The 23,501-nt window shown below is 46.6% G+C and overlaps 1 protein-coding gene across 2 annotated transcripts; it reads left to right on the forward strand.

The window, feature by feature from the left end:
• Positions 1-1,312: 1,312 nt before the first annotated feature.
• On the forward strand, positions 1,313-22,442 carry RCE1 (Ras converting CAAX endopeptidase 1). 2 transcript variants are annotated; one of them, XM_085856171.1, is made up of 8 exons: positions 1,313-1,494; positions 9,331-9,430; positions 10,936-11,019; positions 11,288-11,366; positions 11,474-11,641; positions 15,458-15,529; positions 20,946-21,008; positions 21,437-22,442. In XM_085856171.1, exons 1-8 carry the CDS (start codon positions 1,385-1,387, stop codon positions 21,631-21,633), a joined length of 873 nt encoding a protein of 290 aa, XP_085712297.1. In that variant the 5' UTR covers positions 1,313-1,384; the 3' UTR covers positions 21,634-22,442. The 2 variants fall into 2 exon arrangements, with proteins under 2 accessions (XP_085712297.1, XP_085712298.1); XM_085856172.1 differs by lacking the exon at positions 1,313-1,494 and adding an exon at positions 1,647-2,163.
• The last annotated feature ends 1,059 nt before the right edge of the window (positions 22,443-23,501 follow it).

The raw sequence follows: 23,501 nt of genomic DNA on the forward strand, positions 1-23,501 counted from the left end.
TGTACACATCTCGAGTGGCAGATACATCACGTGTACACATCTCGAGTGGCAGATACATCACGTGTACACAGAGTGAGATACATCACGTGTACACATCTCAAGTGACAAATACATCACGTGTACACATCTCGCGTGAGATACATCACGTGTACACATCTCAAGTGACAAATACATCACGTGTACACATCTGGAGTGAGATACATCACGTGTACACATCTCAAGTGACAAATACATCACGTGTACACATCTCAAGTGACAAATACATCACGTGTACACATCTCGCGTGAGATACATCACGTGTACACATCTCAAGTGACAAATACATCACGTGTACACATCTGGAGTGAGATACATCACGTGTACACATCTGGAGTGAGATACATCACGTGTACACATCTCAAGTGACAAATACATCACGTGTACACATCTCGCGTGAGATACATCACGTGTACACATCTCAAGTGACAAATACATCACGTGTACACATCTGGAGTGAGATACATCACGTGTACACATCTGGAGTGAGATACATCACGTGTACACATCTGGAGTGAGATACATCACGTGTACACATCTGGAGTGAGATACATCACGTGTACACATCTGGAGTGAGATACATCGCGTGTACACATCTCGAGTGAGATACATCACGTGTACACATCTCAAGTGACAAATACATCACGTGTGCAAACTTGAATGCTCCTCGTCCATCTCTTTCTTTATTTTTCAACCAATAAATTCCGGAGGTTTAATAAACCTAAAATGATTGAGCTTTTATCCTTCGGACTCCTGTCTTACTGGACCATCTTTATGATGTTGGTGGCCTCGTGGTCGAGGAAACGAATAAAGATAAGGACCACCCGATCACCGCCCAAAAGAAACAGCCCACGGTGTACGTACGTACGTACACGTCACGTGCGTCGATTTTGTCGACAAAAGACAAACCGGTTGAATTCCATAAAAAAGCAACGCAAAACAACAATTATAAACCAGGCACGAATGGAGGAGGTGAAAGAAGGTGAGGAACAATGAGGAGACAAAGGAAGACAAGGAGTTTCAGGTAAGAAGAGGAAAGGGGGAGAAGGACGAGGTAAAAACACGAGAGTGAGTGTTGGAGTATTCGACAAATGAGAAGATAAAGAAGAAGAAGAGGAGGTAAAAGAACGGAGGTTGTGTGAGGGGAGGAGGAGGCGGCGGCGTAGGAAGAGGAGGAGGAGGAGGGGGAGGAGGAGGAGGCGGAGGAGGAGGAGGAGGCGGAGGCGGAGGAGGAGGAGGAGGCGGAGGAGGCGGAGGAGGAGGAGGAGGAGGAGGAGGAGGAGGCGGAGGCGGAGGAGGAGGAGGAGGAGGCGCGCACGTCGCGCACGTCGCGCCCTTTCGGGCGGTCATGGCGCCGCTGTTCGAACACCTGGACTGTGGCCGCTCGTTGCTCGCGTGTTTCACGCTCGCGTGTCTCTACGTGGGAAGCCTGTACGTGTGGAAGAACGATCTCCACAGGTAAGAAAGCACAAGCACGACGGCGGCGGCTGTGGCGGCCAGAAACAAACTAAGGGACGAAGAAGAAGAAGATTAGGAGGAGGCTGAGGTGATGCCGTTTATTGTTGTTGTTGTAACGTATCGATCGAGTTCGTGTGATAATAATCGATGCGCAGCTGTGAGAAGTTGTTCGGACTCTCGATGGGTCTCTGTGCGTGCTCCATCTTGTACACGGCTTGAGGATCATGCTTGTTTAATACTGTAAATAACGTACGTTATAGATGATGTACTGTAACTATAATAGATGTTTTTTTTTAAAACGGCGGTATCGCGTTTCAGGGTGGTCGTCGACGTCAGAGCGGTGTTTGGTGTCCATGGTGAAGGTCGTGTTGCTTTGCGTGACACGGAGGAGGGTTAAACAAACACGGTGCCCTCGGGGTAGTTGGTTAATTAGGGGCCCCAGGGGCGTTTTACTCCTCACCTTCCGGTGGTGTGTTGTCCCCCCTGGCCCCTGCTGTGGATCAACATGACCTCTGCGTTCTGGGTTCACATCGATGAAGGTCTTTGTGAACCATGACTCGTCATCGGGGAAAACAAGTACTAATACTCGTCCGATTGAGTTCGTGGCTCCTGGTCGGGAGGTTCAGTAGTTGGATGAATTTGTTGTGGCGCGATGTTCAGTTCAAGCAGGTGATAAAATGATAACAAGAGAACCTATTGGTTGCTGTGTTGATGTATCATGCTGGTGGTTGTGGTGGTGGTCGTATGGCAGCTTAGCTGCCGGGGTAGCTATCATTTCTTGAAGCGCGACTGTGTCGCTGATGCAGTGCCCCTCTACCAGTACACACGCTGGAACTGGTACTTATTTTGCCAACCTCGGAAGGATGACACATGCTGAGTCAACCGCCTGGTGTATTTAATTCAGCGGCCGACGGGGCTTGAACTCAGGACCCTAGGATCCCAAGCCACCACCCTAACCACTGAGCCAACACCAGGCTCCTTGGCGATGCTCTTGTACAAATATTGTTTATCTGGGGAAACCTCCCCATAGGTAGAGAACATTGTACTTTACGGTACTTCTACATATCGACGGTCCCCTGTGCCAGTGCGCGTGCGCAGCCTGAGCCGGAGCCAGGGATGTTGTGGGTGTTTCAACCTGTTCAAGACTTGTTTGATTATTGTCGTTCCACGCTAATAAAGTGGTCGAACAAATTGAACTCTGTTCTTATTTATAATCAAACAACTTGATGCAGTCGAGTAAAGATCGTCGGTGCTGAGGAGGACACGACTGGGTGAAAACGGACCACGAGAACGTCGACAGTGAGTTTGGATTTCTCGGGTCCTGTACCCAATCTTCGCCCCCAGGACACTGTACACACGTGTGCATCACCGAAAATAGAACGTTTACTCCAGAATAACTGTTCCTATGGCGTCGGTGGAAGCAGAGTGCCCGATCGAGGGTTGTGACTATATGGCTACACACGCAGAGGCGGCAGTGGTGGCGGCCATGTTGAGTATACACGCCACTGTGCACGTCGCCGCCCCCAGGGCGGCGAGCTCGAATGCCAAGGTGGAGAAACTCAAGCGTCCCTCCATAGCACTGGCCGGAACGGGCGAGGCCTGGTCGTACTTCATAACCCGCTGGGGCGAATACAAAACAGGTACTAAGCTTGTCGGACCCGACATAGTCGCGCAGCTACTGGAGTGCTGTGAGGAGGAGCTGAGAAAGGACCTCACTCGTGCGGCGGGTAGGAGCCTCGAGGGCAGCGATGAAGAAGACGTCCTCGCCGCCATGAAGGCGCTCGCCGTCCGGACGGAGAACACGATGGTAGCTCGAGTGGCCCTGTCTAACATGCGGCAGGGACACGAGGAGCCCGTCCGGTCGTTCCACGCCCGCATCAAGGGGCAGGCGGACACGTGCAAGTATGAAATGAAGTGCACCAAGGCGGGGTGCGATCAGGTCAACGACTTCACGGAAGAGATATTGCGCAACGTGGTTGCCCGTGGCATCGCGGACCAAGCAATACAACTTGACCTACTCGGTGAGAAGAACCAGGACATGCCATTAAAGGACATGATAGAGTATATCGAGGCCAAAGAGTCTAGAAAACGCTCAGCATCGCGCCTGCTTGATACTCAGAGCACGGACGCGATCAGTAGTTCGTATCGGCGGGGAAAGCGACAGGACGTCCGCGCCAGAGTAGGAGCCAGGCCGGAAAAACGGAAGGCCAAGCCCGAAGGAGTATGCATCTACTGCGGCGAGGTGGGCCATGGCAAAACACCTCAATGGCGCGCCAGACGCGCCGAGTGCCCCGGATACGGTAAAAAGTGCCGGAAGTGTGACCGCCAGAATCACCTCGACAAGGCGTGCCTGAGCGGCCGATCGGCAAGACCCCCATCTAAGGAGACCGACGGGATGTACGACGAACAGACGGCAGCCTTCGTCGAGCTATGCACGGTCACCATGGCCAGCACAGAGGACGAAATACGCACGCTTCCCCTCGCTCACCACCTGTACGATGATATGTGCGATAAGTGGATGAAACGCATATCCGACCCGCAGCCATACGTCAACCTCACTCTCACCAACAAGCGCGAGGATTACAAAGCGCTGGGTTTTAACCTCCTGAAACGCACCCGCGCGGTAACCCTACCCGCTATGGCAGACACGGGGTGCCAGAGCTGCCTGATCGGCATTAAAGTCGTCCAACAAATGGGCCTGAGTACCGAGGACCTCATACCTGTATCCATGACCATGAAGGCTGCAAACAACAAAGGAATTCGTATCCTCGGAGCCGTGGTAGTCAGATTCGCCGGTAACAGTGACGACGCTCGGAGATTGGAGACGCGCCAAATCGCGTACGTGACGGACTCTTCAGACCGCATATTCCTCTCCCGCGCGGCCTGCATGGACCTGGGAATGATCTCGGACAGATTCCCGACACTCGGAGAGGTGAATCTGACGACCTCGGAATTGTGCGACTGCCCGCGACGCGCGGAGTCGCCGACCAAGCCGACCGCACTCCCCATGCCAGCGACCGAGGCCAACAGAGAGGCACTACAGCCACATTTACTCAGGATGTATGCTCATAGCACATTCAACACGTGCCCACACCAGCCACTACCGAGAATGACCGGCCCGCCACTACGTCTTATGCTCAGTGAGAACGCGACACCGGTTGCCCATCACACTCCCATCACCGTGGCCATACATTGGCAAGATGAAGTAAAAGCAGGCCTCGACCAGGACGTTCGGCTCGGCGTGTTGGAGGAAGTACCCGTCGGCACGCCAGTGACATGGTGTCACCGCATGGTAATTTGCGCGAAAAAGAATGGCAAGCCGCGACGCACCGTCGACTTTCAGGCCTTGAACAAGCATGTGTTCCGCGAGACTCACCACACCCAATCCCCGTTCCACCAGGCGAGACGCGTACCTAACGGGAAGCTCAAGACAGTATTCGACGCATGGAACGGTTACCATAGCGTCCGCCTACACGAGGACGACCGCCACAAGACGACCTTCATCACTCCATGGGGGCGTTACCGGTACCTATCTGCCCCACAAGGGTATATGGCATCGGGGGACGGTTACTCACGACGATACGATGAGATCGTCGCGGACATTGATAACAAGACCAAGTGCGTAGATGACACGCTACTATGGTCAGACACGATTGAGGGGATCTACTTCCAGGCGGTCCAATGGCTGGATATATGCGGCCGGAATGGAATCATCCTCAACCCGGAGAAGTTTGTCTTCAGCGCACCCACGGTGGACTTCGCGGGCTTCACCATCACCATGACCGACGTGCGACCGTGCAGCCGCTACCTGGAAGCAATCCACGATTTCCCACAACCGCGTAACATCACCGACGTCAGATCGTGGTTCGGGCTTGTCAACCAGGTGGCATACGCCTTTAGTATGGCCGAACGAATGCAGCCATTCCGGAAGCTCCTGAAAAGTGGAGAACGCTTCCAGTGGTCCATGGAGTTAGAGGACATATTCCGCGAGTCGAAAGACGTGATCGTACAAGAAATCGAACACGGTGTCCGCATATTTGACAAAACTAAGCCAACATGCATCGCCACGGACTGGTCGAAGGAGGGAATCGGATTCTGGTTGCTTCAAAAGCACTGCCGATGCGTGCCAGTTAGACCATTCTGTTGCACTGATGGATGGAAAATAACCCTGGTCGGCAGCAGATTTACACACACGGCAGAATCCAGATACGCGCCCATAGAGGGCGAGGCTCTCGCAGTCGCGGACGCCTTGGACAAGGCGCGCTACTTCGTACTGGGCTGCGAGAACCTGATCGTTGCGGTAGACCACAAACCACTGCTGAAACTCCTTTCGGACAGAGCACTTGACGACATACCCAACCCCCGCCTCAGGAACCTCAAGGAGAAGACCCTGCGTTATCGCTTCCGCATCATACATATCCCGGGCATGAAGAACAAGGCGGCAGATGCCATGTCGCGCAGGCCGGTTGGCACCACGCGACCTCCACTCATGAACCTTCCAGATGACAATGCCACCATAGCGACCCACCTCCAACCAAGCACGCACACCGACGTCCTGTCCCTCTTCCGCCAAACTGAGCCGGAGTATGACGACGACGTCGAGGAGGACAACCTGGCATGGTGTGCCGCGGGCCTCGAATCAGTAACATGGGATCGCGTCAGGGAAGCCACCAGCAGCGATGGCGATATGCACATATTGGAGGGAATGAAAATGAACGGCATCCCCGACTCAAAAATCGAGATGCCAGAGACAATTCGCGACTATCACCAGTACCGCGAGAACATTACATCGACAGATGGAGTGATCCTATACAAGGACCGAGTAGTCATACCACCCTCACTCCGCGGCGATGTGCTGAGTGCCCTACACGCTGCCCACCAGAGCGTATCAATGATGACCGCCCGCGCAGAATCCTCTGTATTCTGGCCAGGCATGTCGGCCGACATCAGCGCCACTCGGAAAAACTGCGAACACTGCCACCGGATGGCACCATCACAGCCTGGAGCGCCACCAACTCCACCTATTCCGGTCGTTTACCCCTTTCAGGCAGTGTGCTCGGACTTCTTTGTACACAGGGGTGCACACTACCTTGTGACGGTGGACAGATACTCGAACTGGCCGATCATCTCAAAGTCGACGGGTGGCGCCGCCGGACTCATAAACCACTTACGTCGCGCCTTCGTGACGTACGGGACACCAGAAGAGCTCGCGTCGGATGGGGGACCGGAGTTCACCTCCACCGAGACCAGGTCATTCCTGCACAGATGGGGCGTACACCACCGCTTGTCATCGGTGGCCTTCCCTCACAACAACTGCCGCGTGGAGATTGGAGTTAAGACAATGAAACAACTTATCACGGACAACACCAGCCCGCAGGGAGAACTTGACACTGACGCTGTGCAGAGAGCGATACTACAATATCGTAACACGCCTGACCCTGACACGAAGATCTCCCCGGCAATGTGTGTCTTCGGCCGCCCGATACGCGATTTCATCCCAATTATCCCCGGGAAGTACAGACCGCGCGACACTTGGCATGAGATCCTGAAAGCGAGGGAGGAGGCCCTCCGCAAACGTCATATCCGCACAGCCGACACCTGGGCAGAACACACCAAACGCCTTCCGCCACTTGCTGTAGGGGACCTAGTCCGCGTACAGAATCAGACAGGATTCCACCCAAAAAAATGAGACAAGACAGGCAGTATCGTGGAGGTACGCCAACACGACCAATACGTGATCAAGATCGACGGCTCGGGCAGAGTCACACTTCGGAACAGGAAATTCCTGCGCAAGTTTAGCCCAGTTCGCAATGACCAGCTGCCACCCCGGTCTATCTATGATGATCTAGCAACCCGCATCACTGTACCTGCACCCGTTGTAACACCGCAACTGCCTGACCTCGACAGCGAACCCGTGACATCTGCGACGCCAACGGGGCCCACGCCGGCACTGACGTCAGTATGCACACCCCGGCCCAAGACGACACCCGTTTCAGACACGCCAGCAGCACCAGGACGAGGCACACCGAGGCGCGCGATCCTTCAGACGCCACCATCGGCCCCTGAAACCCCGAGAGCCCCATCCCCACTGGGGCCCGATGTGACACCACCAGCACCAGCAATAGGTCAACGCTGATCCACCTGAGCGACCAGCGTGCCTGCCTGGCACAAGGACTACTCCATGGAATAGTCACACGATGGGCGATATCAACTTTTGTTCATTCATTAAACTTAATATTTTCTTAGCCTTTATCTATTAACATAATAAAGACTCGGAGGGAGATAGAGAACATTGTACTTTACGGTACTTCTACATATCGATGGTCCCCTGTGCCAGTGCGCATGCGCAGCCTGAGCCGGAGCCAGGGATGTTGTGGGTGTTTCAACCTGTTCAATACTTGTTTGATTATTGTCGTTCCACGCTAATAAAGTGGTCAAACAAATTGAACTCTTCTTATTTAATAGGAAGCGCACAAAAATGAGAACCCATTATGAGCTGCGGGCATGAGGCACCAATGTGTCGTCGTCCCTCGGATGGACGTACCGTCTGCCGGCATTAGTTGGTGGCGTTGAACATCTCACGGTGTCCTCGATGAGTCGGCACCATGAGCAAATTCTTGCCCTAACTCCCGTTGGAAGAGGGATGGCAAGCCGCTTCGGATGCATGACCCAGGCCTGGAAACTGCTTCGGCAGAACCAACGCTCTGTATCACAGAGTATGGTACATCGGATCGGATTAGGATTGGGGACGGGGTCGAGTTTGGGCCCAATGGCGTTCCATCGTGGATGCTGCACTGGGCAGCCTGGTGTTGGCTTAGTGGTAATGGTGGCGACTTGGGATCCTCGGGTCCTGAGTTCAAGCCTCGTTGGCCGCTGAATTAAATACACCAGGAGGTTGACTCAGCCTGTCATCCTTCCGAGGTCAGCAAAATGAGCACCAGTGTACTGGTAAGGGGGACACTGCATCAGCGGCATAGCCGCGTCCCAACGAATGATGCAACCAGCAGCCACAGGCTGCACTCGATAGAGAGAGAGACCTCACTGGGTGAGGAGGTCCGTGGGACGGGGAGGAAACATCGCCTGACACACACTTTTATTTCCTGTTTGTTACAACATCTGTGTTCACCTGTGGGTGTTCCCATCTTAGTCTGGCTTGCAATGCAGAAACCTCATTATAATGTCTCAAATTACAGGCAGATCGGTGACATTGCAATGAGATCTCGTATGCCATACCAGTTTCATCCAAACACATGAATTAGGATGGTGTTCTGTCAATAGGAGACTTATCAGAAGATATTATGCTACAGGAATTTGTCTGCAAGACAAAGTTAGGATTATTGACACATTTTCTTCTAAACCTGTGATCCCAGGTAACCCACTAAATGTTCCAGGGTTACAGTCTCAAGCGGTGCTGTATTTAACTGAAAGCCTTCACAAAATGCATCACATTCTTCCACACAAAGCATTAGCAGATTAATTAAAAACTCCAATGGTTCGACAATTGTAACATTTAAGACTAGAACAGCACTTGATATAGCGCACACCTCTGCCAGGCTGAACGGTTTACTGTTTGTATCCAACTGATAGGTCGTATCTGGATTCAGACCTTCACCAAAATTGAATCGGTTTGTTCTTGTCACACACCTAACCTGTCCACCACGTTTCATCCGAATCCGTCCGTAACTTTTAGAGATATCCTGCTCACAAAACAGTGGTGAAAATGTAACTTCCGTCTGCCTTTGGTGGCGTTGGTAAAAAAAAATTGCATTGAACTTCTAATATGCTGTCTTCTTGTGTTTTGGATGCCATTTCATGCTATCCTGTTGATCATGGCAGAGACCACCCCGATGTGATCAGGCGACGGTTTACGAGTGTGCTCCTTGTATCTGCGTTATCACCTTTCTACCTCTGGTTGTGGTCAGATGGCATGGACAAGGTACAACTGAGTAATTGTTAAAATTGTACTCCTTTATGCACAGAAATTGTGTTAATTTTTGAACTGCTAATTTGGTAAAGCCTAATGAAACGAGAAGGGCACTCGGTAGAGTGCATACCTCTGCCACGCAATGCCTGATCCACGACAACATATCAGGCCCAATACATTTTTGAGATATCGTGCTATATATCGTTTTTTGGCCCTATCTCTCAATGGTGAAGAATCACTTAAAAAATTCTAGTTGGCGGATCGGGATCCGGATCTTCACCAAAATCGAAACAATTCTTCCTTGTCACACACCCAACCTGTCCACCAAATTTAATCTCGATTCGTCCGCAACATTTTGAGAAATCCTGCACACAGACAAACAAACAAACAAGCAGTCATAGACTGGTACTTACGAAATCGTCAACTTGACCTCTGACCTTGTCAAATAAAAGCTGTCTCTGGAGAAGGTAGCGACGCAAACCAGAAGTTTCTACGATGATTCTGTACCAAACCATCAAAAATCGTAACGTTGACCGAAGCAAAAATCTCCATTTCTCCACGCAATTATTTAATATTATTTTATCAAAGTCACAAAACCGTAATATTCGGCCATGCACCAACAATCTTTGCATAATCCGACGGCTTAGCGAGTCAGGCATGCGACGAAAACCTTGATTGGGATAAAAAAAATGACTATTAAACACCATCTTTATCAAAAACATCGTCAGCGCGCACACGGAAAACCTTTACGTGATCAACGACGCCTCTGCTCGAGCGCGCTGCACCACGTGACGAGCTGTGATGCGGCGAGTGAAATATTTTTTTATACAATCTTAAAACGTCTCCAAAACATCCGATTTTTACCAGAATTTCGACAACCGAGTTTTAAGCGTCTGAAGCGATCGCAAAAAACCGAAGACAAAATTAAAATCGAAGTTAAAACGAACTCGTAACATCGACCGAAGCAAAAATACTCCATTTCTCTACTTGAATTTACGGAATTATGTTTGACCTCACTGTGACCTTGACCTTTGACCGATTTTGACCAAAATCTAATCAGCGCCAGCCATCACCATCAATCAGCTCCAAAATACATTTATTTGCAATTTTAACACCAGGTGTTGTATCACACCGGGTGGGTTTACTTGGCCTGTCATCCCTCTGAGGTCGGCAAAATGAGTACCGGCTTACTAGGAAGAATGAGGCATTCGAGTATCCTGCGTTGGAGTGGCGACCCGTCCAGGATTGTGCCCCCTCGCCAAGAATAAACTGTCTCGGTAGCTCTCTGCATCTGAAGACGTGAAAGGAGTGGTTCTTCTTCTTTTGAAAATTATATTTTAATATTCAAACATTTTATACTCTGATTAATTTTATTCTCATAATTGGTATTCCATACTATTGACCTCAGACAAGAGACATGTTTTTTTTTTTTCTTGACCATATCAATCTTTGAATGTATTTGCATTACAGTATGTACTATCTTATTGTTGTTGCTGCTGTTGTTGACTTTGCTGCAGACATGGGTGAATCTCCTGAACTCCATGGGATGTCGTTCTGAAGGTCTTATCTCGGCTAGTGTCTTACCATTGCTGCTGACAATGGTTTGTGGAAATTGTACCACACTCGACCTCCAAGTTACATTTGGCTCTTTTTAAAAAATGAAATCCTCTTCCGTTGTTAAATGAAGTCAGAGAAATTAATTTGAAACTGGAACATTATTTATCTTTTTGTTGTTTTCCTTCAATCAGCCTTTAAAAAAACGTTAATTCACATATTGATGAAGATGATTGGGATATACGAGGGTGGAAATGAAACCCTAGTTTTGTATGCTTGGATATTATTAAATTATTCTGAAACTCTTGCCCACAGGTACTGTTTTTGGGACCAATTCTCCAGCAGTTTTTGGATTGTCCATGGAGCTTTACAGACGGTTTGAAAGTGGCTGTGGGTATGTCCTCAGAAACACACCTTGGAATACCTTTCTCGTATCAAACTTACACCTTTATGCTCCCTTTCTACATATTGAGTGTACCCCAATTTTGTTTGCTGGTGAAGACCCAAAGATCTGGGTGATTTGTCTCACTGACATTCGGTGGATGCGTAACCACGTGGTGGCACCGCTGACAGAGGAGCTGGTCTTCCGGGCATGCATGCTTCCTATCCTCGTGCCGTGCATGGGTCCGCAGAAAGCAGTCTTTGCCTGCCCGCTGTTCTTCGGAGTCGGTGAATTGGGTGGAGACGGGATGGCGTTTGCATGAGAAATACTTGTCTTATTGTAACTTGCATCCAAAGAAGGCCTTAAGCTCAGCACTGTTTACTTTTGCCATTATTTAATTTTTATGCCCCTCTCTCCTTGCTATTCATTTTCCCCATTAGCATTAGATTAGCAGGCTGTGCATGTAAAATAAATAATTGTGGAATTATAGTGATATGTATGATGTTTCCATTTTCAAGTGTGTTTGATGTACACTAATACCTCGCTTAGTGCTCAGGATGCCCTCCTGTAAAAGAGAGTGCTAATCAAAAATACCCTTAAAGGGGTCATTATATCATTATTTATATAGAGGCGCATTCTCGACAGCGTTATTTCTTATGCATGAGTGGTGTATGAGGGCTTCATTGGGGTATCTGTTAGAGTGCTACGAATAATACAGAAGGTAAACATTATGTTGTAAATATAATTTTTTTAAATTATAATAACATCAGTAAGGGCCCTGTCACACCTTGGCGTTTTAGCCAGCGTATGGCAACGTATCAAAATGTTTGTAAAACGCTGGCGTACGCTGAACTATTGATGTTTTTTTTTCTTCAGTTTTGGGCGTATTCATAACGAGTTGGACGTATGCATAACGTATTAGTAACGTACATAGAACGTTTCGATAACTTATACATAACTTATACCAACGAATGCTTAGCATGTTGTCGGCGTTCACAACCTCTGCCCAACGATAGTCTAACTTATGCATAGCATGGCAGCGTATCGCCGACGATCACGTGGCGTAGCCTATTAAAAGGCTGCCGCTCAACGATTTAAATCATAACCCCACTAGAAATCGAAGTGCCAAAGAAAAAAAACAAACAAAAAAAAAACATGGAGTCTGGAACACTGACGGGTTCCTCCTGTGAAGCCCGTTTTTATATACCAATTCCCCTAAACGCTGCCAATACGCCATTATACGGTAGCTGTAAGTTAGAAACACGTTCAGTAAGTTCTGTGGTCGTCCGGAAGATGTCAATATGCGTTGGAGATACGTTACACATGGTTCAAAGCACGTTACTCATAGGTTAGAAACAAGTTTCGGGTACGCTAGACATTACCTCGACGTGTTTCGACTTATGAGTAACTTACAAGTAACGTGTGTCAACGATCGCATAACGTGCCTACAACTTATGGCCAGCGTATGCGGAACGTGTGAGTCATACGCTGGCATACGTCGAAAAATTTTGAGCATGTTAAAATTTGTCGACGAGCTCAGCATACTACGACGTATGTCAGCGTGCTTCAGCGTGCTCTTAACGTATACAAAACTTACCCATAACGTGTTCGAAGTGTACCAGTGTATTAGCCAAATTTTTCATACGTTGGCATACGCTGGCTAAAACGTCAAGGTGTGACAGGGCCCTGAGTATTAACGAAAACATAAAACATGTCAAAATATGTACAAACATCAGTAAAAATAATAATTGCCATCACTCCAACTCTGCTCCTAGTCCTCCAACATGGTGGCAGTTGGGGATGATGTGGAAGGAGCTACTGCTGGGAAGATGGGCCAAAGTGGTGGTCTGGACAAAAGCTTTTATCTTGTCTGCATTGTTGAGAATTGTTCTAATTGGTCGACATACATGAGTCTAACGCACAACACATTTGCACCTGATGTTCACCCGCCTCAATCCACCTTTACACTTGCATTTTCACATCCAAAGCTATGCTTTTCCTTGACACTTTTCTCATGCTTCCACCACTAACACTTGCATGCCTTTTCCAGACATTATGGGAAAAAATGCTCACAAAATCTAGAGCAGCACTCGATGGAGCGCTTACCTCTGCCAAGCTGAACAGTTTACATTTTGTATCCCACTAATAGGTGGATCTGGATCCGGGCCTGAACCAAAATTGAATCGGCTTGTTCTTGTCACCTCCCCAACTCCTCCATCAAGTTTCGTCCAAATCCGTCCACAACTTTTTGAGATATTGTGCTATATATCCTTTTTGGACCAATCTCTCAATGGTGAAGAATCATGTAAAAAAAATTCTCGTATCTGGATGCGGATCTTCACCAAAATCGAATCGATTAGTCCTTGTCACACACCCAACCTGCCCACCAAGTTTTAGCCAAATTCATCCATAACTTTTTGAGATATCCTGATCACAGACAGACATACAGGGGTGAAAACATAACTCTGTCCATCTTCAGTGGCGGAGGTAATAAGGCAGAAAGAGAGAGACCAAGGCAAAGTAAACAGTGCTGATTGGCTCAGAGCATGTGCATACAAACAATGGCAGCAGGTTTGTTTACTTGGTGAGCACTGAGTGTTATGGATTTCCTTTATTTATTTTTTATTTTTTTGGTAAGAATTTTCTCCAGGACAAAGAGCTCTAAAATGAATCGGCGTTCTTCAGGGTAGCGTTAAGCAAGGTATTAGTGTACTTTATGAACATTAAAGTGTGTGCCGAAAGAACTTTGTGCCAAAAAATATTTTGTTCCACAAAATGAATGTCATCCACTTTTGAATAGCTTAAAACTTGAAAATTGAATGGCACCCAAACCCACCCCCTCCACACACACACACCCCCTCACACACACACACACACACACACACACACACACACACACACACACACACACACACACACACACACACACACACACACACACACACACACACACACACACACACACACACACACAGTCTGTTTATTAAGTTTATTGATTATCAGTTTACAAACCCTTGGGCCAGTTTACTTGAAATTTGCAGTACTGCATTATTTTCACATGAGGGAAGGCCAGTGTTTCACAATAAAAGCTTTAAATTATTTAACAATTTGATTTAAAAACAATAAATGACACCGTCTTCAGTCACCTCGCTTCGTCTTGCGGCTGAAGGCATGGACGCACAGTCCAAGCTCCGCTAATCTCCCAACCGAGGTGGGTCCACTGTTGGATGATCATGAGCATGTTCAAATAAAACTAATACTAAAACCTAAAAACACCTGATGTTGATCGGGTGACCCAACTTGGCATAAAGCCAGTTAGGTATATAGTTATAATTGATGTCAGAAAAATGAATTGGATTTGCAATTATTAGGTGTTGATGAGCTGAAGCTTGGGCAGAGTCAAAAACTAATGATGTTCATTCAGCCTGTAACTTGCTCGATTCCCAAAAGCTTTTGGAGTACATTATCATTTTTTTAATGCAATATGGTCCAAATTTACTTCATTACCCACAAGGCCAATTTTGAGCAGTGTTTCAGGATAAGTGACGAGGACATTAAAATGAGCTCCATCTGACCAACCGATCATCCATTGATGTACTTTAGTACATGCGATATTTTAAAAAAAAAACATTGAACATTTCACTTTCATATTGCAGATATCTATTCCTCATGACATTATCTCAACCTCATAAGATCAGGGCTGTGATTGGCTGAATTGTGTTTCCATGACGACCATCTCAGTAACTTGGCCTACATACGTGATATTTCATAAACTGTTGAATATTTAGCTTTCATACTACACAGATCTATTCCTCATACCACGCAAAAGGCGGGGGACCTCGAGTATCAACTCCTTGTTTCTTTAAATATCAAACTGAAAGATTGTTCATCTTGATGACACCACACTAGTAGAATAAATTGAGGGTGGGGGTTGGCAGGGGCAGAAGAATATATATATATATATATATATATATATATATATATATATATATATATATATATATATATATATATATATATATATATATATATATATATATTGGCAATGATGATTTAAATCCAATGATAATATTGTTGCTTACAAACGGAAATTGTTTTCACAGCTCACTTCCACCATGTTATTGAGCAATTGAAGTTCAAACAGAGAAGAGTGGATGATATTTTGCTCTCTGCAGGTAAGAGGAAATGATGTCATGCAGCAGGAAGTGGTATGCTTTCATCAAACAGGAGGATTTATAATGTAGTTGTATGTATGTATATTGTTTTCGTTTTTGTTTGTGAATGCATATTGCACTGGAATTCAGCCCACTGGTTGAATCATTAATGAGGAGCAAATGTACCTCCGACGCAGTGCCACTGCACATTCGCACAAAAATAGTTGTTGTTCAGAGTACCGGCTATAATTCACCTCTTTGCAAAGCACACCATGCCGTGTGCAGTTGTTAACGTCCACCAACTAATGCTAGCCCATGAGACAGCCTGCTCACCTTACTTCTGTTGGAATGTGCACACATTGACACATCAACATGCATGCAAAATATGAGGATGACAGGTTATAGCTGGGTTGAGATTCAAACCCAAGCTTTAGACAAATTAAAGGTGAGTGTACATACCTCTAGGTCTAGGCTATCCTGCCAGTCTTATTATTTTTGGAATTATCCTCCACATATTAGGGCTGGCAGGATGGCCTGGACTTCTCAATGTATGCACACTTGTCTGAACTGTCTAGCCTGGGTTAGAATCTCAGCCCAGCTATAAACTGCCATTCTGGTATTTCACAGGCAGGGTGATTCATCAGTGTGTGTGCCATCCCTCAGATGGATGTTCAACTGGGCGTACCGTCTGTCAGCATTAGTTGGTGGATGTTAAACATCCCATGGTGTCCTTTGCGAAGAGTAGGTGAGCTATCCCCAGCACCATGAACAAATTCAAAATTCCTGCCATAACTACTTAGTTGAGCATCAGGCTTGGGCAGCTAGTTAGTGAAAGACTTGGCCCAAAAACCTCTCTGTGCTGACCCCACAGAAATGTGGGAATAATTGTTGCTTATTTTTTTTTTTTTTTTTTTTGTATACCTTGGTCGAGGCTCGTATGAGAGCTAACACACAACTCACAGCAATGAGGCATGAGACAAGAGGGGCGGGAGTGGAAGGGACAAAACATTGGGGAACAGACACAGGTGAAATGTGGAAGGGAGAGGGATGGGGATGGGACGGGGAACATGGCGAGGGGAAGATGGACATTAAAGGGACTTTCAGGAAGGAAAGCAGGAGAATTGAAGGAAGTGGGCTTGGGTGGATTATCGGGGGTAGAAAAGATCGAGGATTTGGATGGGGGAAGATAAGAGGTGGTGGTGAACAGCTGTTTTGAAAGCCTGGAGGGAAGAATGGGAAAAAGAATAGGAGTGAGGAAGTTTATTCCAAAGGCGGGAAAAAAGAGGAATGAAAGAGTGAAGATGAGCAGTGATTCGTGATTTTGGTAGTTTTACCAGAAGGGGGTTGACCTTGAGCGCCCTGTGGAAATGTGGTGGGGACAAATCGCAGAGAGAGCAGGGGGGGCAAGGCTGGAGGAGTCGGTAGAAGACAGAAAGACCACCGACCAACTCTGCGGTGATTGGAGTGAGAGGCCCAAAGACTCAGCTTCATTGCGGGAGATGCCAATGATCTTAAAAGCCCTGGTTTCGACAGCGTGAAGTCGAGAAAGGTGGGGAGGCAGGAGCACCAGCCCAGAGGGGAGAGCAGTACTCCATCAGGCTACGGACAAAAGCTTTGTAAGTGGTCAGGAGCTCAAGAGGGCCGAGGAAGGACTTTGCACGACGGAGGATTCCCAGTCGGCGACTGGCTTTTGAGGCAAGGTTGGAAATGTGACTTTCCCAGGAAAGGTCATGGCAGATAGTGAGACCCAGAAGCTTGAAAGAAAAACTTCTTCCAGAGGATTGTTGAGAAAGTGGATGGGGGGTTTTGTAAACGGTCCTTTCGAAGAGACATAGTGAGAGTGTGAGATTTGTCTGGATTGAAAGACATGTTCCACGTGTTGGACCAGTTTGTGATTTTATCCAGATCTGCAGTGAGCGAAGAAGCTGCTGCTTGCCGGTCTGAGGGATGACAGATGGTACGGCAGAGGGTGGAGTCATCGGCAAAGAGAAATAGAGGATTTTCCAGAGAGTCCGAGAGATCATTGATGAAAACCAGAAAAAGAACAGGGCCCAGAACGCCACCTGGAGGCACTCCAGCCTGCACAGGTAGAGGGATGAAAGAACTCCATTTAGGGCCACACGTTGACTGCGACAGGAGAGGAAGTCTGCGAGCCATGAGTGGAGATGGCCTTGAATACCATGGGAAGAGAGTTTGGTGAGTAGGGCAGGGTGCCAGACTGTGTCAAAAGCACGTGATATGTCCAGGGATACGGCTCGGATTTCCTGTCTGGCATTGAGGACCTCCATCCATTGATGGAGAGCAGTAGCAGCATATCTAGGGTAGAGTGACCTGGTCTGAAACCAAATTGATGATTGGAAATCAAGCCATTGGAGAAGAGGAAGGATTTCATGTCTGAAGCGATGATGGATTCCATAACCTTGCTGATGATTGGGAGAAGGCTGATTGGTCTATAGTTACAGGGATCTGTTTTTGCACCTTTTTTATGCAGGGCAGTGATGTTAGCAGATTTCCAAGCAGATGGCAGATGACCTTGGGAAAATGAGAGGGTGAATAGAACAGAGAGAGAGGGTGAGCAAGAGCAGAAGAGCAGGCTTTGAGGACACGTGGGCTGATGCCGTCTGGACCGGTTGCAGAATCTGACTCGAGGTTTGAAAGCAAGCTCTCCACCTTGTCATGAGAAAAGGATACAGAGTCCAGGGACAGTTGGGTGCGACTGGGTAAAGTGGGTAGAGATAGTGATGGGTTTGGGACACAAGATTTAGCTGCAAACACCGAGTTTAGACATTCAGCTTTATCACGTGTGGAATCAGCAGTGCGGCCATTTGAGGTAAGGGAGGGGATGGAGGGGGAACATACACCAGAAACAGATTTGATTAAACGCCACCAGGATTTTGAGGAGGGAGAGAGGTTTGAGAGTTCAGACTTGAGATGAGAAAGATGTTGTTTTCTGGCTCTCCTGAGGGTAGCTACACACTTGTTCCGAGCTTTGTGGAAAGAACTGAGATTGCCCTCAGTTGGGTTTGCTTTCCATGAGGCAAAGGCAAGTTGTTTCAGGACAACTGCCTCGCCACAAGCTTCAGTAAACCAAGGGCGGGAGGAAGGGTAAGACAACTGAACACGAGAGGGGATAAATCTGTGCATGAGGGAGAGCAAGTTTCTTTGAAAGAATTCCCAGGATGAGTTGATGTTTGAGAAAGTAGTGATAGGAGACCAGTCTGTAAGTTTGATGGCTGCTCGGAGACCCTGCCAGTCGGCTTGAGTGAAATGCCAGACTCGACGGCGGTGAGGTGGTTCTCTGATAACAGCCAGAGAGATGTCCACTTTAACAAGGACGTGGTCAGAAGAACCAATTGGAGCGAAGGAAGAGCAGCAGATATTGTCAGGGAAATTTGTCAAAATCAGATCCAGAAGAGATGGAGTACCATTGGTTGAGATCCGGGTCGGGAAGTTGACCGATTGAGTCAGTCCCAATGAGTCACAGAAAGCTTTTGCTGATGTCCCATGGCAGGTGAGAGAGGTACCCACACCTAGCCAACTGGCGTGATGACAATTGAAGTCGCCACATAAGAGGAAGAGAGAGTTTGGATGAGAAGATAGAAGATGGTCCATGTTTTCGGAGAGTGAGGTGTAGATGGAGTCATCACTGTTCGGTGGACGGTACAGTACACATATAAACATGAGGTGGGAGTGGAGGGGAAGCCGAAGCCAGAGGTATTCCTGGGGGTGTGGGGAGTGAGAGCAGTGCAGGGAGAGTGAGGAATAGAGTCTTTGATGAAGAGAGCAAACACCTCCACCAGGACGAGGCTCAGGTCTGTCATACCGTAAGAGGGAGTAACCAGGGAGAGATACTTGGGAGTCAGCCACGCGTTGGGAGAGGAAAGTTGCTGTTAGGCAGATAAAGCCTGGTTTGTCAGTGACAACCTGCATGGAAAGATCTGAAAGGTTTGAGCGAAGGCCCCGGATATTTGAGGTCCACACTTTTAATGAAGAGGTAGGGGAGGAGGCTTTGGGTGCAGGAGGTGGAGGGGGCGGGGAGGGTAGACGAGGGACGAGGGGGGAGGTAAGGAGGGTTGCTGAAGGAGTGTGGGGTATTGCAGAATAGCGAGGAGGGGGCCGAATGAGGAGGAGAAAAGGCTCTGTGGTGCTGGGAGAGAGGGGGGGGGGACAAGAGACAAGGAAGATGGCAGTTGAGGATTTGAGGAGGTGGAGTGAAGAGATGGAGGTGAGAGGGCAGTGGAGGGAGGCAGGTTGGTGGATGAGAGGGGGGCAACTTAGAGAAGGAAGAGTGAGGGGGATGAAAGGTGGGAGAAAGGTGAGGGGGAATTTTTTGAAAGAGGTGAGAGGGAGGCTTGGAGCGAGAAGAGTGGCATGGTTGCTTTGAGAGTGAGAGTGAGGGGTGAGGGGGGGTGAGTTGGCACTGAAGTTGGAAAAAAAGAATGGTTGATGGAAAGCGAGCATCCATGGCAAACTGTGGTTTTTAAAAGTTTTAGGTCAGAGATGCGATTTAACACAATTCTTGATGGATGCAATGAAGGCGAATTCAGAGCATGGAGAGAAGAAGCGCTGTAATAGTTGGATTTTTTAGGCAAGGAATGAAGGAGAGGTCAAATGAGAGCAGTCTGTTAAAATAGCAGAAGAGTAGTGCATTGTGAAACAGTAAAGAGTACCACATGTGTGAGAGAGGAAGATGAAGCATTATAAGATCGTTTTTGTTGTTAATATTAATGTATGAGAGAGTTCAACAGATTAGGTCATGGAAGTGTAAAAAAAAAAAAAAAAAGAAATCGAGGAAGACGAGGAGGAAGTTAAGAGGAAGAAGAAGTAGCAGAATCAGGAGAAGTTGAGCGTGTTGTTGTTGTTGTTGTTGGGTATATATATATATATATATATATATATATATATATATATATATATATTTTTTTTTTTTTGAGATAAGAAAGAGATTAGTTGGGAGAATGGGGGATGTTTGGAAAGTGGGGAAGATGAAAATTGAAGGTAATGGGGAGGATAGAAATTGAAGGAAATGGGGAGAAAAAACAAACAAACAAACAAAAAAAAACGATCGAACACCAAGTGGAACCGGTAGGCCTCAAGCCTAGGACTAGGCCTCAAACACCAGGTAAGAACGTCGACATAAATACTCACAAAATAGCACGATTTTTGAAACAAAACCGAACTAGGAACACACATTAACATGTAGGTGAGAAAATTAAACAGTTAAAACGGGACAAAAAACAACCGGAACTTAACTTTGAGAATGTCAGCAGGGAGCCCCGAAGGAGACCTCTTGCCGCTCAAAAACCGGAACCGGAAGTGAAAAAAAAACCGGAACCGGAAGTTATGAAGAAGAAGAAGATCATCTTATGTATAGACATTCACTGCATTATAGTTCTTCTTTTTTTCCTCAATGTTACCTTGCTCTTTTGTGTTTCAGCTTTTCAGTTTGGTTACACTTCTGTGTTTGGGGCTTACACTGCATTCCTGTTCATCAGGACAGGTAAAGAAACTCTGATACGTAATATTTGGCATAACAGTAAACCCACTTGTGAACCAACACTAATGGCTCTATTTGCAGCCTTGAAGTTATTCTGAAGTACATGCCACTTTTGTTTCATACTTATTGTAATTGTATATTGCATATGCTTCAAATTATTATTATTATTATTATTTTTTTTTAACAAAAAACAAGGTAAATGGACAAGCTAAATTTTGATAAAATAAAAAATGAATTCTTTTACTTTTGAAAATCAACAAACTACGTGACAGGATATCAAAAATTTGTCAATTATCTTGGCATATTTGGAGTTTTAATTATTGGGACAAGATAAAATGTACTTACTCACATGACACGATGCGAGCAGTGTGTTGGAGAGGCTGCTGAATTATATATTTATGTTTCCAAGGTTCTTTTTTTTTCCATTGCAGGACATTTGGTCGGTCCTGTTCTTTGCCATGCCTTCTGCAACTTCATGGGTTTCCCTCCACTTGCCGCGGCAGTTGAACACTCTCATCGTTTGTTTCTGGTCATTGCCTACCTTACTGGCGCTCTGCTCTTTCTGTATTTCCTCCATCCAATGACGGACCCTTTTATCTACACCAGCGACGCAGTAGGGCTGGTCTGACTCAGAAGTCCCACATCGTACCGTTGTTCCCTCCCCCATCACACACACTCACTCCACATCATAGAAGAGGTTTTCTGTGAAAGCGATGAGCAGTTGATTTGTCTCCTGTTACTTTCACATGCTGTAAGCGGTGAGAATTTGTGCAGGCTGGAAAATACGTCAAATACTGTCAAGGAGTGGGAGCCGATTTTATGATGCCTAAGGCATGTTTGAATCTTTTCAGATGAGGTCGTTTTCTAATTAATTTCGAGAGAAGTGGTTGAAAAAGACTACTTTGTAAGTTAAACAAACAACGGTCACATCAGTTATTGTTGCATTACTTCTAGCAGGAAGTGTTCCCCCCTGTGTAGAAGAATTTCGAAGTGGTATAGACGTTTGATAGACAACTTTCAACTTGCACTGCCACGTGTACAAATTAGATGTTTCTCAGGAATTGTGGGATTTTACATATTTTGAAAAGAAATTATTTATGTACATAGTGAAATGGAGAAATATATTTTTGGCTTTCCTTTAAAGATATTTTAACGAGGCAGTTATTCTTGTAAAGTTCAGTGGAAAACCACCTTTAAGGCGTGCTTTAAGAATTTGTGATACTTGTGCCAGGACTGGTGGAATTTGAATCTGCCGGTGAATGTAATGGATAGATATTTGTGAAGTTATATCTTTTACAGACAGTTAAGATGTGGTTATTATGGTGAGATTTATTTCCTGGAATGATATTTACATCATAATTACACTTTGCTTCGAGGAAACAGAAATATTCTCATGGCAAGGTTATATTTTTAGCTTAATAAAGTATTGGATTTGGACTGTTTGTTGTTTAAAAAAAAAGTTTTGGTTTCATTGGATTACAGAACAAGTCTGATTAAACAAACTCCACATGGGTAGACAGTGGCTGCATCACTCTGCTGAGCTGGAATTGATTAGATGCTGGTCTGATAAATGGAACGTCTTCAGTTGCCCTGCCGATTGCGGAGAGAAAATGTATGTCACGAAGATGGAATCACCGGTACCCACAGTGCATATCGCCATATTCTTGTAATTATGTAATCTTCCATCCCTATTTGTGATATTTTCTATTCCCAGTAGCCGCCCCTACATTTTCTCTCCTCTTGATTGTTGGCCTCTTCTTCTCTTGTCTCCCATCCATTCATTCGCTGTTCCATGAAACTCGATACCTGTACAAAAAAAACAACTTCTTACGTCGATCACATTTGGGGTTATAGATACTTTGGGGGCAACCAACCTAGAGCATAATTTTGCTATTAAGCCTTCATCTTCAGTGAATCATTATTGACTTGTAAGCACAGTGTTGAAACTTGCATCTGAATTGATCTATGATCACTTTTATTGCAGATTATTATCAATGTACATGATTATTGAGGGATCTGAGGATGAGGTCGAGGATATCTGCACAACCCTTACAGTGTATGTCATTGTTTTTTTTCTCTCCATATGTGGGTTTCAGAGGGTGAAATAGAGTCTTCCCATGTCTCGAAGTATCCATCTCGGTTTCATTAAGGATCATGATTCATGGACCAAGCTGTGAAATTTCTTTTTCTTAAAGTTTTGTTCTGAGGGCTCTTTTCAGGATCGTCACTAAGCCCCGGACAGGCTGTCCACCTGCAGTTCGTTTGGAGTGACATTCCCAGGGATGGTTTTTAGATCTCCGTAAAGTTCTTCTTTATCATTCCTGTTGCTCCAATTATCACTGGTATAATTTTGGCTCTCTTCGGTTTCCAGGATATTTTCACTTCATTTTTCAGATCCTGGTATTTGGACATTTTGTTGATTTCTGTGTTGTTTAGGCCAAAATCATTGGTAGTTTGTGGGCCAGACCAGATACCAGTACCACCTGAGGTGGCAAA

The sequence above is a fragment of the Eptatretus burgeri genome, chromosome 15 (assembly GCF_056783735.1).
Source record: "Eptatretus burgeri isolate ZD-2024b chromosome 15, Ebu_testis_v1, whole genome shotgun sequence".
In the NCBI taxonomy this organism is placed as follows: Eukaryota; Metazoa; Chordata; class Myxini; order Myxiniformes; family Myxinidae; genus Eptatretus; species Eptatretus burgeri.